Genomic DNA, 17,177 nt, shown 5'->3' on the forward strand with positions numbered 1-17,177 from the left:
AAAGGGCGAGATAAAAATTCGAAACAATAACATTAAAAATTAACAATAATAGAATAATGCATTGTCCGCTTCACTTCACCACCCACTTCGCCTTTTCGCCTTGGTCACGAAGGCCAGATGGCAGGGGGTATACCCCTCGGAGCTCTCTCCTGCAGGTCGTGCAGGGGTCCGGTGAGGCGAAAGCTCGACTGGAGCAGAAAGAAAAACCACTCTCGCTTTCGCGAGGCGTGGAAAAGAAAACTGCGTGTACTTTGCTCTGCCTCTCGCTCTTCTGTAGCATCAGCAGAGCAATCCTAATCATCACACGTTGCAGATTAAAGGTTCAATTCTTCTCTGTCAGAACACTGGTAATATTGGAAAGAGCAGGATTATTCTTGAAGTTATTGGTTCATTTACATGTTTCTTTGAACAGGTTCTTGGTGCACATTGATGTGTTCGGCGGTTGTTCTTTCGGTCTCTGCTTCACTGTCTCGCCCTTTTTTCACGTCTTCTCTCCGCAAATTTCAGGTTCCCTTTCGCACCACTCCACATATTGTCTCTCCATCCGCGTCCCTATTATCTCGGAGCAAACCTGTCTCACTGCGTTTTTATCAATTCGCAATGGAGCGAATCTGCAAACGCAAGGAGCAGGTTTGCTCCTTCGATAATGAGTCTCGAAATCCCTTCTTCTCTATGAATGTGTGATCTAAAACCCCTCTCCTAGCACTCACGAGTGCGGCGGATGAGTTGAGAGCATGCGTGGATTGGTGCGGACCTCCTGCTCTATGCCCGCTCCTTCTTGGGATATCTCTGAGGGGACATTGGCCCGGTCGTTACCCCCTCAGTGTTATCCCCTATCTGTGCTATACTTCTTCCACTGTGCTTCCTCCGGTCTTTCCCTCTCTTCTTCAGCGGCGTTGGATCCTTCTCTCCTGTCAGCTCACAAATATTACTGGGGATAATGGAGGGTGTCTTCTGAGGACTCGGTTGTCGAGGTGTTGAGCTTCGTGAATGAGTTGTTTCACTTCTCCTTTCTTCTCCACTCTGCAGATTCATTCTTCCCCTTGATCGCTTTCTCGTGAGTTTCTTTCTGATTCCGAATCCCGCTTTGGGTAATTCATTAGCTCGATCTTTCATCTCCGTTTCTGATATCTCTAGCGTCCCTTCCTTCATATCTCCCATCTTATCTATCTTATAATCTTCTCCCCTCTGGGATACTGATCCACCGATCGTCTCCAGAATCCAATTTGTGTCTTGTACCGGTAACACGGTATAATATTCCTGGCCCACTCTCGAACCCGGAGCCCATCTCGCGTAAGCATTGATCACCTTCCAGTCTGCTCCCTCTTGTCTTGCTAAGTGTGTGATCACTGCGTGTCTTATGGAGTATGCGGTGAAAGATTCGGGAATTTCGTTCTCTCTCAGAATAGCTGTTAGTTCTTCTTTAATCTTCTGCAAGCTTGCAGGTTGCATTTCCTTGATATCGAACCACACATGTTCGCTCTTAAAGGTCGTCTTCGTATAGTCCATCCAGTGTTGGAGAGCCTCAACTGCATCGATACGTGGGTTGGGGTGTTTCCGTATTATAACTTTGATAATCTCACCTCCCGACGTCTTGGTTCGTACCTGTGTTTGGATAGAGTTATCTTTAAATGTTGTTGTCTCTCTTCTCATTCTTTCCAGCTCTGCTGGCCTTAGGGCACCAAAGATCATAGTGAGAATGAGGGCTCTCCTCTGGAGAGTCCGAATATCTTTAGAGTCGTAGGTGCTCTCAGCCCATCTTGTGATAATTGTCAAGTCCCACATTGATTTGTATCGTTTTCCCCTTCTTGGCTTATCCCCCACATAAGTCTTTAAAAATATTTCTATGTCCTTCCGATCGATCTTGGTCTCTCTAAAAAGATTGATGGACTCCAGTACTTTCAGGACTGTCTGATAAATCACTCCACTTGAGAGGTTTGTATTCGAGAGTGTTTCGATGAACTCTGCCATAATCCACTTCGCATCTTTTGTTGTGAGGGGGTCAGTGTCGTCCATGCTCTCTCTATCAAGGAATTGTTTAAATCTTCGCAGCGCTCTCCACGTATCTCTTTCGCTCTTTTGACTTCTAAGTATTGCTGCTGCTATCTCCCTTGCACCAACGTATTCTCCCCATGTTAAGAAGAGGTCTCTTCCTTGTATATTCTCTTGCCCAGTGTGACGGCTATCACCTCTCCTGGGGGTAGTTTCCAGCCTTCCCTTCTCATCTTCGCTCCCAGTATCATGCTCTCCTGAAAGGTCCCCAGTGCCTCTATCGAATGCCCAGGCTGCAGTAACGGGGTCCAGGTCTGCCCCCGCCAGGGTGGCAGAATCAGAATCGTTAGTTCCCTCTGGGCTTCCTTCATCTTCTCTTTCAAGGTTCGTCCAATGTTTCTCAGGAACGGGTGGACTAGCACTATGTCGTCTTCTGGTGTTCCTCTCTCTCTCTTCCTTCTCCCGGAGGATAGTCTCCAAGTACTCCCGCAGGGCACCGGCGCAATCTGATCTAAAGTTGTATCTTGTATTCTCGGTGCGATTGTTTGTAATATCTCTGCGACTTTCTCCCCCCTCAGTGCATAGTCCGGCTTTCTCGCCATCCGGCTGAGTGCATCCGCTTCCGTGTTCTGTTCTCCCGGGAGGTGTTCCGTTTGAATTGTGATGTCCAGGCTGTTCAGTTTCTTCTCCAATGCTCTCAGTGTTGGAATGAGCGATGGCGCTCCTCTCTTCTTCTGGATTGTCCATCTCGTGGACATGTTGTCTGTCTTCAGACGAATATGGTCTATTTTCTGTTCTTTCAGCCATGCTCCTTTCCTTTCCAAAGTCCTCAACACTGCTCTGGACTCCTTCTCGTTTATCGCTAACTCGCTCTCCTGGAGGGTCCAACTCCCGTGAACATATATCTTCTCCTCTTTGTTCTCTGTTGATATTGTTAATACTGCACCCCATCCCAGCTCTGATGCGTCCGTTGTAAGTTCTGCTGGTCTGTTCCTTCTCCTCAGACTCCTTGGCCTGTTCTCTAGCAGGGTTTTTCTCCAATGCGTTAATTCTCCCAGTATCATTGGATTGACTATCACAGTTCCGTTCCAGCCCCCTCGGGCTATTGCCTGCCTCAGTACGTATTGCATGCGCTTCATCCACAAACTTGCTGGTGGGTGTTGTAGTCTCACGAAGTTCAACCTTCCGAGGAGTGCTGCTAAGTCCCTCGTCTTCTGTTTCCTCCTTTTCTTTGCATGTGCTATCCATTTTCGCACATCCTCCAGGAGCAGCACTCTCTTCCTTTCTTGGAGTGTCACTTCCATCTTCTCTGAGTTCCACAGCCATCCCAAAAACTCTACGCTCCTTGCGGGTTCTAGCTTCAGCTTCTCCTCCAACAGTATCCAGCCCAGATTTCTCAGGAACTGGGCTATCTCCTGTGAGATCGATCTCAAGGCATCCCTGTCTGGATGCATAAGGAGAATATCGTCCAGATATATCACCAGCTTTACCTTCCACTGTTCTCTGATATGTGACGCTGCCCGTCTCATTATCTTCGTGAATACTCTGGGCGCGTCCTTTGCTCCAAATGGCATCCCCACGTATGAGTAGCAGTGATCTTGAAAGCTGAAGCACAGATAGGGACTGAATTGCTCGTCCACTTTGACATGTTGATAAGCACTCGATATGTCGAGGGTGGTCATCCAATCGTTCTCCTCCAGGAGTTCCACAACTGTCTCCTGGGAGTCCATCTTGAAATGCTTTCCCTGCACTTCCTCGTTCAGAGCTCTGCAATCCAGTATCTTCCTCCACTTTCCGTTTTTCTTTCTCACCATGAATGTCGGATTGAACCACTTCGCCTCTGACTCCTGTATGGGCTTCACCACTCCGTCCTTCAGTTCCCCCTCCAAGAGGGATAAATAATTGTTCATCATCTCCGTTGTTCCCCGAAACTCTTGTCTGTGTTTTCTCCCCTCGAGTGAGATTGGGGATTGGGGATCTTTCCATCGAGCTCTTATACCACGGCTCACTAGTCTGTCTCCCCCAATCTTCCTCCACTCGCTCAGCCTGTTCACTAGTCTCCCAGGTAGCGGTTCCGTCAGTGGTCCAATCGATGTTCTTTCCTCCACTTCTGGAACCTTGTGGCCAAACTGTATCTGTGTAATCTCTTCCCCCTGGGGCATATCTGCAAAAGTTGTCTTCGAGCTCTCCTCTAGGTCGTTCCCAATTGGGGGCTCTATAACAATCCCAAAAGTTTTCAAGACACTCTTCTCGTTCCTCCTCTCGCTCGTCTGTTCCTTCACTCGGGGATATGCGGAGTCTCCTTCTGTTTTCGTTGTATCGTGTAGCACATCTTCTCTCGCTCTCTCCCTCAAACGATCCCGTGCGGTTTCTCGTTCTCTCTCCTTCTCTTGGTCTAACCTGCTCACCACCTTTCCGATATTCACGTATTGTTTCTGCATTTCCGTCCAAGATCGCGTCTCTCCCGGAGCTACGGTTACTCGTCGTGTATTCGTCTCGCTGTAATTTGCTTCTCTCTCTCCTCTCTCGGTCTCGCGGCAAAGTTCGGCTCTCTCTTCTCTCTCCACTCTCTCTCCCTTCCGCTTCTCTACTCCTGCGACCACTTGTTGGCTCCCATTGGTGATTCCATCGCTGTCCCTCCTTGAGTCCTTGGGGGAGCTGGGGGCAATGGTCCGATGATAGGGGCTGGCCTCCCTGAGATTGTTGGACCAAACTGTGCTTGGAACTGGGCTGTTCTTTTCTTTCCTTTGAAGTCTGCGAAGCTCCTGCCGTAACCTCTTCTCTGGAGCTGTCTGTATACAAAACCCTGGGTGCTCCTTCCCGAACTGTATCTTCTCGGGGGTCCACCTCTGGCTGTTGTGGGACCGAATCCTGTTGTGGAGTCGGGAGATGCACCGTATCCTGCTGCATCTCCCTCTGCTTGAAAAAAGCTGGTGCTCTCCACCAGTTTTCTGAGGTTCTCCGGCACTTCTTTCGACATTCCCCCTTCTAAAAAGTCTTTTGCGCTTTCCCAACCCGATTGAGGAATAACTTTCAATAAGTTTATTCTGCTGATGCAGTCGGCGATAAGCGCGTAGGCGCAAAACAATCCTCTCAGTCGTTCTTTCTCCTCTTCCATGAGGTGCGTTCTCTCCAATTCCTTCGCCGTGAGGGCTGCGATCGCTTTTGCTGCTTCAAAGCCCGATTCCAGAGCCGGCTGGAGAAGTTCAATTGCTCGGCTAGCTTCAGGCGAGTCTCTTCTCCCCTTCGTTGAAATAGCTGTCCTTGCTAGCGCGTTCCAGCTTGTGTCTGTGTGTCCCGTGAAAAATACCTTCTCGCTTTCCGGAATAAACGTATTCAGTATGTCCTCATTCATTCTTAACGAGCCAGCTTTGCAAAACTCAATGAACTTCCTCAACTCGCTCGCTTGTCTCCGGGGAGTCAGCCACTCCCTGGGAAAAATTCTTGTAAAGTCTTCTGTTCCTTCTTTATCTTCCAGCGCTCCCAGTACCTCCGAATCCCAGTCGCTATCCTCTTCATATTCCCGTCTCCTGGTGCGACTAACTGAACGACGCGATCTCTCATGCTTTCCCTGTTTCCGCTTCGCGATCAGATCACCAGAATCTACATCAGATTCCGACTCGCTTGATCTCGATCTGCTTCTTCTCCTAGCTCGTTCCCTCTTCACTTTCCTCGTTGGCAAAAACTCCGTAGCTCCCTACTGCCTTGCAATTGTCTGGCTTCTAGAAATTTCTTCGATCATGTCTTCTACCCTTGAAAGCCTGTGCATAACATCAAAACTTCTGTCTTCGCCGTCGCTATTGGGTACTCTAACAGTATCTTGTGTCATTTTAAAATGCGGACAATGGTGTGTAAAAGAGTTAAATTGTTGGCGAAGTTTGATCTAAAACCACCCATTATTTATAAATACTCATTATCGAAGGAGCAAACCTGCTCCTTGCGTTTGCAGATTCGCTCCATTGCGAATCTATTGTCTGGTTTTTCTTAAATTTTTGCCAGTTCATATTGATTTTGTTGATAAAGCAAATGATTCAACGTATCCTTTATTTGATCCTCTAATTCATCAAGCGATTTTTTGTTGTTATTTTATTTTCAGAATGTCCGTCCAAATTTTTCTTAATTGCTTGCGGCTGAGAAAATGAAGAAGATGTATCGATGGATGATGATTGCTCTTTTATGGAAGACTCGTAATTTCTTTCTTGTTGATTTTCATTTTTTCGCGTTTCCTTTTTCGGAGAAAATTCTCCAAAAAGTTTTCTTTCCATTGAGAAGTTGAAACACACGATGAAGATACTGTGTTGCTATCTGTTTGGGGAGATCCTGTTATCCTTTCCAACACATAAGCTGCCATTACAGGCCAAATACCTGTTTTGATGAAGGAGGATCGAATAGTTGATAGAGCTGATGCAGCTGCAACTGCATCGGGAAGTGCTTCTGCTAATGAAGACATGAATTGGCTCATAGAAAACGGGTTAGGTGGACAAAACTTGTTGTAAAGAGTTTTTTTCAACTGAGAAAACACATACGAATCGCATGGTTGAAGAAGATGCGTCATGTTTGGAGGGAAGAATTTTGGAAGAATTCCTTTTTCTTCTGCAATGTTTGATACGTCCTCATCGAAATGTGTTCGGTGGTTGTCCATTAGCAGAAGAGCTTTGTGTGTTGGAGATGGTTTTGATTAATTGATGATAATAGGAAACCAGTTATTCAACATGATAGCTATAAATATATCTTTTGTGATCCATCCAGAAGATGCTGAAATGAAGTGGATGTTAAAATAGGAAAGAGAAGAAAATTCTGAAGGAAGATCTTTCGAAGGCCAAAGAATATATCTGGGTAATGATGAACCGTCATCACAAATACACATGCATAAAGTTGAATTAGTTTCTTTTGGAGGTGACGGAGGAGCAGGTGGATTTTGTCCTTTGAGGCAAACAACAAGATTTGAAGTTGTTTCACCTATTGACAAAGATGATTCATCAAAATTGTAAATATCAGAAGAACTGATATTATACTCCGAAATGAGAGATGATAATTCAGTGAACCTAGCTCTCACTTTGTCGGGTGATTGTGATTCAATTTTCTTTATTTCAATTTGTCGGGAAACAGCCGCATGAAGGACGCTACAACTTTTAACCAGTTTATGGGCATTCTTTTTGTTGATTTTTTTCGGCTCCTGATCAGCATCTGAACTTTTTTCAAGCAAATCAACACACTAAAATGTGATAATAGATTCGAAAAGAAACTACAAAACAATCACATGCCATAGATTGAATATCTCTGACACAAACAGAAGCTTACTCCGACAAAAGAGCCAACACTTGATTCTCATTTGTTTCCAGCTAATTATCTGCTATTATTAATGGATGATCATTATGTCCGATTTCACTTCCTTCCTTTTCTGTCTTTTTTGCTCGAAACCAAGCACCTTTTGATATAACTTATTCTTCAACTGCAGTTTGCTATTAAACATGAAAATTTTGTTTTATAGCAAATATTTTTTTACTCAGGTGACTCAAAAGCTCAATATTTGCTTGCTGCAAGTTCTCTATGCAACTGTAAAGGAGTTAATTCCATGCTTTTTATTATTCAATATGGATTTGATCAACAAGAAATATAAGTTTTTAAGATGCAAGGAAAGTCAAAAAAATGATAATGTTTCGGATTAACGTTCTTGATAACGAATTGAAAACACACAAAAACGTGTAAACACTTTTTTTGCTTTGTATTTTGAAATATGAAACTTTCATAAGATTTTGATTTTCAGTTAATGAATCGTTTTTAACATGGGTGATTATTTTTGTAATCATATTTTTTCTTTCAAAAATTTCGGAGCAATAATATTTCAAGAATACAAATAAAAAAAAAATTGAAAAGTGAAAAGGCTTATTGGATACATTTTAATCTTTGATTCGGAAAAACGATTTGATTTAAAAAAACAATTGTCATGCTTTTTCTCCTTCGAATAAAGATTTTCTTTCAAAAAACAAACATTCTTTGAAAAATCAATACTCCGAAAAAAGATATGATTTCAAAAATAATCACCCATATCATAGAAAAATTCATGAGCTATCATTTTCTTTTCACCAGAAGTTTAATTTTTTCAAAAAGCATAACGTCAGCTCAAATAAAAATAATTCTTCAAAATTTCTTCATCCAATTTCTCCTTTTCATCAAATGCAAATTCCACTTGTTTCCTAAAGGAATCACTATTTCTTCTCTTCAAAATGCATTTCTTCAAGCATATCAATAAGCTCTTCAAAAATATCCATTTCTTTTATCACTCCCATTTCTCCTTTTTTGAGCGCTGCAGACGCACTTATTTCATAGAATTATCCTTCGATTATTGATCTTCCTGAAACAACCGCTTTCTCTCTTTGTTTCATCTTCTGCGATATATTGAAGGCGCATGTAATAATGCAACCTCTCGAAGATCATCCACATAATCGTTCGTTCCAAATAACGTTTTCTGCCCTGCTCCTTTTGTTTTCTGTGAATTCTTTCAATCTCAAAATGAATTATGCAGAGGCAACCTTCATGGATTGTGCACCTGATGATCGGCTTTTCTTGGTTTGATATTGAATCACTTCCGTTGACATATAATTTCAGCTGATATTCTGCGATAGAATAAATAATCCTTTTGTGCTTCCGAAAAGAAAATAAAAGATGACGCTTGGCCCTGAATTCGATGAGAATTTGAATGAAATGGAAATGACAATATTTTTGTTGTTCGTTGAAGAAGGTTGATGAAAAATAAGGAGTTGAAGGAGAAAATGAAGACAATACAAAAGGATATAAAGGATGAAGTTGCGATTGATCAAAATCATGTGGTATATAAATATTATCATTAATCTGGTTGCTCCTTCGTCTTTGTATTAATCTGGCTCTTCTGTCTGTTCGACTGTTCATCAAGCACAATGAAGCACTATCTCCCTGACTGCATATGGCAAATGTATTACTTTGATTCAATCTCTGCTGTTCTTGTTCCATTGTCTTTCCAGTTTAATCATCACTTTCATCATCTATTTCCATATAGCTTGAATCTTCATCAAATTCGATATCAGCACCGTCATCTTCATTATCACTTTTATTTTTGTATGACAAATTCATTTCGCTCATCAGGCGCATCCACCACACAAGTGAATACGGATCAGAAAGAGACGAAGGAAAGCGTCTGTGAAGAGGTAGAAACATGTGCGGAACAAGCGGTAACTGTGACGCCTTTGCAATTCGATTGAAGTCCCAAGGAGAAGAAGAGGTGGAAGACTGTGATAAATCAAGCAATGAATAAGAACAAGGTGATTTTGATGTCTCAGCCAACGAAGGTGATAAAGGCGAAGATGAATTAGTTTGAGAAGAGGGACGTATAAATGAAGAACTTGAATCGCCAAGCAGTCGAGAAATACGAAACTTTGGTGAAGAAAATGAAGTTTGACGGAAAATAGGGTGAACTTGTTGAATTTCAAATGAACACGAAGAAGTTTTGTCTATCTATTCTTCATTCTTTTTCGTTTGAATTCTATCTTTCATTTTTGAATCAGAATCAGACTCATTCTCCGAATCATGCCTTTTGCTGTTCTCTTTTTCATTGCGTTTTCTTTTTTCAATCTTTTCCTTCAGATTTTTGCTCAAAGAAAATTGAGTAAGTTCTATTTCTTTCCTTTTCAGCTTTTCCATCAAAACAGTTCTGGCAACTGCTTCCTTTTGCTTCAATTGTCCGAAATACGTTGGATTCTTCTGCTTTAATTCTGCCCTCCGCTGCTTCATAGCTGTTGACACAATAAACATCAGCTCATTTTCTTCTTCGCGTAGAAAAGACATTCCGTCTGCTTCTTCAAAACGGCGGCATCGAAGTAATTTTGGATAATTGTTTGAATACGAAGAAGAAGAAGAAGAAGAAGATGATGATGATGGGGCGAGAGAATCCAAATGTGGTAGAGTTGAAGTTATCGCAGAGTCATTTTCTTGTCTCAGTCTTCTTTCTCTTCTCCACAACGCACAAGCACATCCAATCCTCTTCGGGAGCACTTCTTTTCTCTTCATCTTTTCTGTCGTGTCTGCCATCTCCACATTCTCATTTGCCATCGACGGAGCAGCCAGTGCTCGTGTAACAACACCACTATCACATAAAGATGTGTGTGTTTGTGTCTCCACTCCCTGAAGAAGGAAGCGCAGAGCGGGGTCTTCGAGCGAAGGAGCAGACAGATCTCCGCATAGAATGATTGGATGGATGCGCTGGGCAATCGGCTGTGTGGATGCAGAGTTGAGTACACGATCGCCTAATATCTTTTGTGGAAATTGCCTCTCTGTCTCGTTTATTGTCACTTTTCTGTTGATACCCCGTGTGAGCTGCATAAGCTGCATGAGGCGAATGGAGCTGGCTGCTAAAGGAGAGATTGAAGAAGGAGAAAACGAAGAGGATGTTGACGAATATGGCTGTTGCTGTGTTTGAGAAACAGATTGGTTTGGCAGGTCAAACAAAAGAGCATTCACAACGAATATCTTTTTTGAGGGAACGAAATGTCGCGTTGATGAAACAGCCTGCGATTGTTGAGAAATAATGATTGTTTGTGTCCGAGTGAGTGGAAGACACCTTCTGAACATCACACGAGACGATGAAGAGGAAGAGTGAATTGGGCAAATATTCTTTTGATGATGTCTGCCTGTTAAATCTTTGTGATGATGATGATGATGATGATGATGGCGATGATGATGACGTTTTTGAATATTATCATCAGGAAAGTGTGAAGACGAAGATTGCATTTCTACCAATTGACCATCTTCTTCTTTTTTCGTTTCATCATCTTGTCTATCTTCTTTTGTTCTCTCTGTTAATTCATCACTTTCTTTCTCCTTCTCTTCTTCCTCCTCTTCATCATCACTGTAACTTTCAGACTCAAACACTTCCTCGTTCTCCTTTGCACAGCCTCTCTCATCTCATTCCACGCATCCTGGTCAGCATCTTCATACACAAGCCCCTCTTTTATCAGTTCACCCAGCCACATTTCTCTTCGCAGGCGCTGCGGTTTCGGTGACAGCATTGAAGCAGCTTTCTTTTTCTTTGCGACTGCTTGCTGTTGAGAGGGAACAGGATACACAGGAAACGAATGCCTTGAACTGGAACGCGGAAGCAACGCATCTGAAATCAATGGACTCTTTTGAACAATAGCAGTTTCATTCACATTTTCAATAGGAAGATTTCCTGTTTGCTCTTTTGGTGAAACCTCTTTTCTGTTTGTTTCTGTCTTTTGTGCTTGTTCTTTCACCTGGTTGATTGCATCCAAAGGATCAAAAGCGATTTGCTCAGACGAAGAAAGGTGCAATTTGTTTGGAGTTGAAAAACTTTTCCCTCCTTCCAGGGCAAGCGGTCAAATAGCAGGAGGAGTTGAAGCAGAAGAAGCAGAGGTTAAAACAGGAGATGAAGATGATGACGAAGAAGACGAAGAAGAAGAAGTTTGCTGAGTTGCGGATTTTTCATTTTCCTTTGTTCGAATAGGAATATACAGAGATTTAATAGCAGGAGAAGAAGCACCCGAACTTGGCGAAGAGGTTGAAAGAGCTGGTGATTCTGAGTCGATTTTGTGATCCTTTTTGAGATGAGCATCCAAAGTCTTCAGGGCCAACAGAAGAAAGTGAGTTCTTTCTTCTGTTGTGAGAAATGAAGAAAGATACCAACTTTGAGAACGACAGCGAAGAAAACAGCTTCGACAACGCATCTCTTCTCCCGGGCACACTGCTCTGACTGAATGTTCTTTTCCCATTCTCCTTCTGAAACAGCAGAGGCGATCCTTTCCCTGTTCCTTTCCTTCCCTTTCTGTGTGTCACTTCTGCTTCCTCTTTGTGTGTCCACCAGCCCCTCCACTTCATCCCCCTTCCTCTTCTCAACTCCGCCCGGCTCTGCCTCAGCCCACTCTTCAGCGCACTCATCAGATCCAACCGCGTTCTTGTCTGCCTCGCGTCGACTGCTGCATAAACAGGCATCTTCCTCATCTTCCACACAAATTGCCCATTTTCCTTGCTTTTGATACGCACATAGTAGCAGGACACATCCTGTTCATCGCTCAAATCTTCCAGGTCAGAATTAGCGAGGTCATTCAGCATGCAGTCCAATTTTCGCTCTCTTGTCAAAATTGGCGTTTGGCTTTCTTTCGCCTCTTGTTGCGCCTCGCTGGGCATTTTGTTCTCCTTCTGGTTTGTCTCTAGATATTGTTGTAATATTCCTTGTATGCTGTTAAACAGATTCTTGTCTTTTTCTTCTTTCTCCATTTTTCTGCGCTCTCGCTTTTCTTTTTGATTCATCTTCTTCTGTATTTCCTGTTGTTTCATCAGCCTAAGCAGGTTTTCTGTTAGATCATCAGATTCCAAAGAACTATCCATGATCTTCGCTTCTTCATCGTCCCCTTTCCCTTTCTCGTTCTGAAACTCATCTTGTATCGCTCTTGTCACTTCTTTGTTCAAATCTTTCATCCCCATCACACCCAATGTCACCACTTCTCCTCCTCCAACAGCAGGTGACAGCTGAGTCGTAGGTGCGCCAACAGATCATCTCCCCATCTCCATCTCTTGGCTGTATTCAATCAACACCCTCCCTCTGACTCCTCTCCATCCACCGTCCATTCACTTCACTCGCGTAAAGCGTATCGTTCCAAAGGCATCTCTTGCTGAAGTATATTGTTTAGGCTGTGGAGAGAGTGAAGGTGAAGATGGGAGAGAGGGAGTTGTTATTGCTGCTTTTGCGATGAAAAAGGCTCTATTTTTGGCTCATTATTATTCGTTTAGCCTTTTTTGTTGTTTTGAACAGACTCTTTTGCGTTTGCATTCTTATCTGATTCTGTTTGATTAACTTTCTTTTGAAGCATTTCAACACTTTCTTGAACTTCGTTGTTTTCGTTTTCTTTCTTTTTCATCGAAGCACTTTGTTTTGTTTCAGTGTCATTCGCATCATCATCATATGCTCCTTCCTTTTCACTCACATCGCTCTCCAAACTATCAGTTGATTCGTCATCTGATAGAATTCCTCCAACATACACTCTATTCTAAAAGCTCATCAGCTAAAGAATATTTTCATCGTCTGCATTGTCCTCTTCATACAGCCATCCATCCCCTGAGCTTATGTTCCGTCAGTCTTCATCATCGAATTCTTCTCAACTTCTTCGGAACACTGTCAGAATCTTTCTTAGCTTCTTTCACTCCCTGCTCATCTTCATCTCTCTTGTTTTGCCTGTAGAGCTTATCCAATACTTCATAAAGTTCTTTTCTTAACTTTCCAATCATTTACATGGTGCTTTTGTTTTGAAACATTTCACATTTCCGACACACTTCCTAATGAAGTGAAATATTGATAATTTGATAATAATTTCAAATCACACATAAACAGCAATACAATAATTGATTTTTGAGTATTTTGCAAATTGATAATAAAAACATACTTTGTCAAAAATGAACAAGAATTAATATAGTCACATTGAATAGTCTTTCTGTTTGTTTCATCAAAAATTGTCTATGTGCCAAACAAAATTACCAGTTTCTAAATAAATAGGTCAAAATTCTTATATTAATGAAAAATAACAACGATTTGTAACAAACCTTTTATACAGCTTTGTCATTACAAGTCAGACGTCCTCACATATTAAATATATAGAATGACTGAAAAAAAATAAGAAAAATCTTCGAAGACAGTGCGTGGGAAACAATTCATTTCACACAACACTTCATCCCAAATAAAAAATATGTTAAAAAACAAATTATTACCAACTTTTTCCACTAACAGATTTTCAAAAAAAGCATCAGACATGTTTATTATTGTTATTTATTCACATTGAGCAAAATAGATCATGGTATTCTTAATGGCGCCATTAATAATAATTTGTATTTTTTATGATCAAAAATTTCAAAAATTTTTCAAAATTTTTTATTTTTGTTTCATTTAATTTGTGAATATTATTGCTTTATTAATGTTAAAAAAGTCATATGAATGTTGTTAATTAATTATTAAAACTTTTTTTTAATGTGATATCAAAATTAATATAAATAATATTTGTTAGAAATTTAAATATTTTTTTTTTTGAAGTATTTGAAATTTTTTTTTTAATTATCAAATAATGAGAAAGCAATATGAGTTGTTAATTATTTTTTCCGCAATGAAAAAAAATTTAGAAATTTTCATTAAACTTTGAATATTTTTTTTATTGTATCTTATTTTATATTTGTTCAAAAATAGATAAACATTATTTATTTTTTTATGTTCAATTTTTTATTGGTCAGAAATTTAACATATTTAGTTGAATTTGATTTTTATTATTTTTTTTTATTGTTTTATGAGTTCCATTTCTCATAAAAAAATTCCCATATATTGCAATTTCATTGACTGGATCGGTTTATCGACAATGTTGTCAGCTAAAAGGGTTCATAATGGATTGGAATTTAGAAGCCTGCAGAAGGATATGGTCCAACTCACAAATTTTTTTCAAAAAATGTCACTCTCTCACGCAGAAATGGTTTCATTTATGTTTTTCCAACAAACACAAGTAGGAAGGCAACTTTTCGAAAGTTTATTAAAATCATTTAATGGCGTGTCTTTCTTAAACAATGTTTTATTTATGTAATTTTTCTTTATTCAATGTTTTTTTAAATATTCTTTTTTTATTTATAAATATTTATTATTATTATTTTTTTATTTTGCAATATGAAGATCCACTGAAACGAACCATAAAAGAGCTGAGTCATGTTTTCAATAGCCTCTCCTATGAATTACAAAGTGAAATGCTGTTGATTCTGACAAAAGAATTCTCTCAGCAGACACTAAGCCAAGAGTTTGGGTTTGTAATAAAACCAGCGCCTTTTCGAGCATCCTTTTTCGATCAAAAGAAAGAAATTTCAACAGAAAGAACACCGCCAATGAAAAGGAAACAACGTCCTTCTTAACGTGATTCTTCAAAATCATATTTTGGATATCTTGGAGCCGAAAATGAAAAAATTGAAACAATAGAAATGGATATGGAAGATTCAGAAGATTGCATTTCACTCAATTACACTCCGAAATCATCTTCATTATCACCATCAACTTCAACATTATCATCATTCTCATCTTCCTCAATCAACCCTCTCTCCTTTCCATCTCCTTTTATGTTTTCTGCTTTTCCTCCATCAGAAAAATCAATTCCATCATCTTCTTCACCTTTCCCATCATTCTCATCTCCTTCCTCCTCCTCATTCCCATCGACTTCATTTTCTTCCTCATCCTTCCCTTCTGCTTCAAATTTATCCTCTTTCCATCCTTTGAATATGGCTTCTCCATCTTCATTTAAATCTTCTTCCTCTCCATCATTTCCATCTTCTTCTTTCCCACTAACTCTTTCGAATATTCATCCTTCAACAGTTTCATCCGCATCCTCATCTGCTTCCTTTCCTGCTTCCCCCTCTTCCTCATCCTCTTTGTCTTCTTCTCTTTCTCCTTTTCCTTCCCCTTCCACTTCTCCTTCTCCTCCATCTTACTCCTCTCCTTCCTCTCTCTCATCCTCCTCTTCCTCTTCCTCTCCTTTATTTTCATCCTCTCCTACTCCTTCTCCTCCATCTCACTCCTCTCCTTCCTCTTCCTCCTCCTCCTCTTCTTCTTGTTCTTCTTGTTCTTGTTCTTCTTCCTCCTCCTCCCCTTCCTCTCCCTCTTTAACTTTGTCAACTTCATCACCCTTAGAGTCAGAGTTAGCAACACTCTTTCACAGCAAAAAGAAAATATCTTCAAATGAAGATGACGATATGGAATCCAATTCAAAAAACCCTTCAAGAACTGACACAGTTTATCTGATGTTTGCACCAATTGAGAGATTTATCGACTGTTTATCAATGCATGTGATGGATGGTGATGTGGGTTCAAGATCTTGTGTTTACAAATACAAAATTTCGAAAAGAGGATTGAGGAATCTGGGAAAGACTTGTTCATTCAGTTCATTATGTCAATGTTTTGCATCTCTGGATTTGGGAAGGAGCTTTTCGAGCAAAAGAAACTTGACAGATCGACAATCGCTTCAATTGGTTCTGCAATGTTTGAGTGGGTGTGATTTTCAGAAATTCTTTTGGGGAACGAAGAGAATGATTCAGATGTATGAGAATAATTTTGGACCATTGATGGAACCTAAAGGTTCTCTTTCAACATATGAAAAATTTCTGGAGTTATTGTCGGAGGAGGATGATGGTGTTATTAAAAAGTTTCAACTTCATAGTCACAAGTTTATGAAATGTCAGTCATGTAATCAATTGACTTCAAAGCCAAGGGGAATCACGTTGGAGGTGCCAATATCAAACGCTGATATTGTTGAAGGTTTAAATTCTTATTTTTCTGTCGTGAAAGAGGAGGAGGATCAAATGAAACAGGTGTGTGGAAAATGTTTAGCTGGAAGAATTGAATTGAAATGGATCAGGCTTGATGCTTTTCCCTGTGTTTTGTGTGTGTTTCATAACAATCTGACACCTTCATCAGTCAATCCCCCTCCAACTCAACTGTTTGTTGCTGAAAAAGGAAATGGCCCTTTTGATATCTGCTTTTTTGATCCTTTGAAAGCAAAAACTTCCCTGAAATTCTTCTCTGACAATAATATGATTGCAGCAAAATATCAGCTTTGTGGAACTGTGATTCATTCAACATCAAAATTCAAAGATGGACATTTCATTGCAGTTGTGAAGGATAAAAAGCATTTGATTGAAGAGAAAAGCATTTTCTTTGAATGCGACGATGAGGTTGTTTCACTGCTAGCATTTGATAAATGGAATCAGTATTGGAAAAATTTATCATTGGAAGGATGGAAGTCAGGATTAACATTTTATCAACTTATTGAATAAATATTTATTTTTTTTGTATTTTTTTTTCATTTTTAATTAACATTTTTAATAAAAAAAATACCAATAAAATATTTCTTTGAATAAAATTAATTTTTTCACCTTTAATCAAACAATAAAAAAATCAAAACCAATTTCTGATGAAATGTTTGCATTAATAAAGCAATAATATTCACAAATTAAATGAAACAAAAATAAAAAATTTTGAAAAATTTTTGAAATTTTTGATCATAAAAAATACAAATTATTATTAATGGCGCCATTAAGAATACCATGATCTATTTTGCTCAATGTGAATAAATAACAATAATAAACATGTCTGATGCTTTTTTTGAAAATCTGTTAGTGGAAAA

General features: G+C 40.1%; 2 protein-coding genes across 2 annotated transcripts; both read right to left on the reverse strand.

The window, feature by feature from the left end:
- Positions 1-762: 762 nt before the first annotated feature.
- MONOS_8268 (putative Phage integrase family) lies at positions 763-4,902 on the reverse strand (the record flags this gene model as incomplete). Its single annotated transcript, XM_067878663.1, has 1 exon — positions 763-4,902. One exon carries the CDS (start codon positions 4,900-4,902, stop codon positions 763-765), a length of 4,140 nt encoding a protein of 1,379 aa, XP_067726689.1.
- A 4,092-nt stretch (positions 4,903-8,994) lies between these two features.
- MONOS_8269 (uncharacterized protein) lies at positions 8,995-12,465 on the reverse strand (the record flags this gene model as incomplete). Its single annotated transcript, XM_067878664.1, has 5 exons — positions 8,995-9,370; positions 9,542-10,655; positions 10,895-11,258; positions 11,406-11,638; positions 11,727-12,465. The coding sequence occupies 5 exons, from the start codon at positions 12,463-12,465 to the stop codon at positions 8,995-8,997; spliced, it is 2,826 nt and encodes a 941-aa protein (XP_067726690.1).
- Positions 12,466-17,177: the final 4,712 nt, after the last annotated feature.

The sequence above is a fragment of the Monocercomonoides exilis genome, assembly GCF_001643675.1.
Source record: "Monocercomonoides exilis strain PA203 chromosome Unknown scaffold25-1336746, whole genome shotgun sequence".
Lineage (NCBI taxonomy): Eukaryota > Preaxostyla > Oxymonadida > Polymastigidae > Monocercomonoides > Monocercomonoides exilis.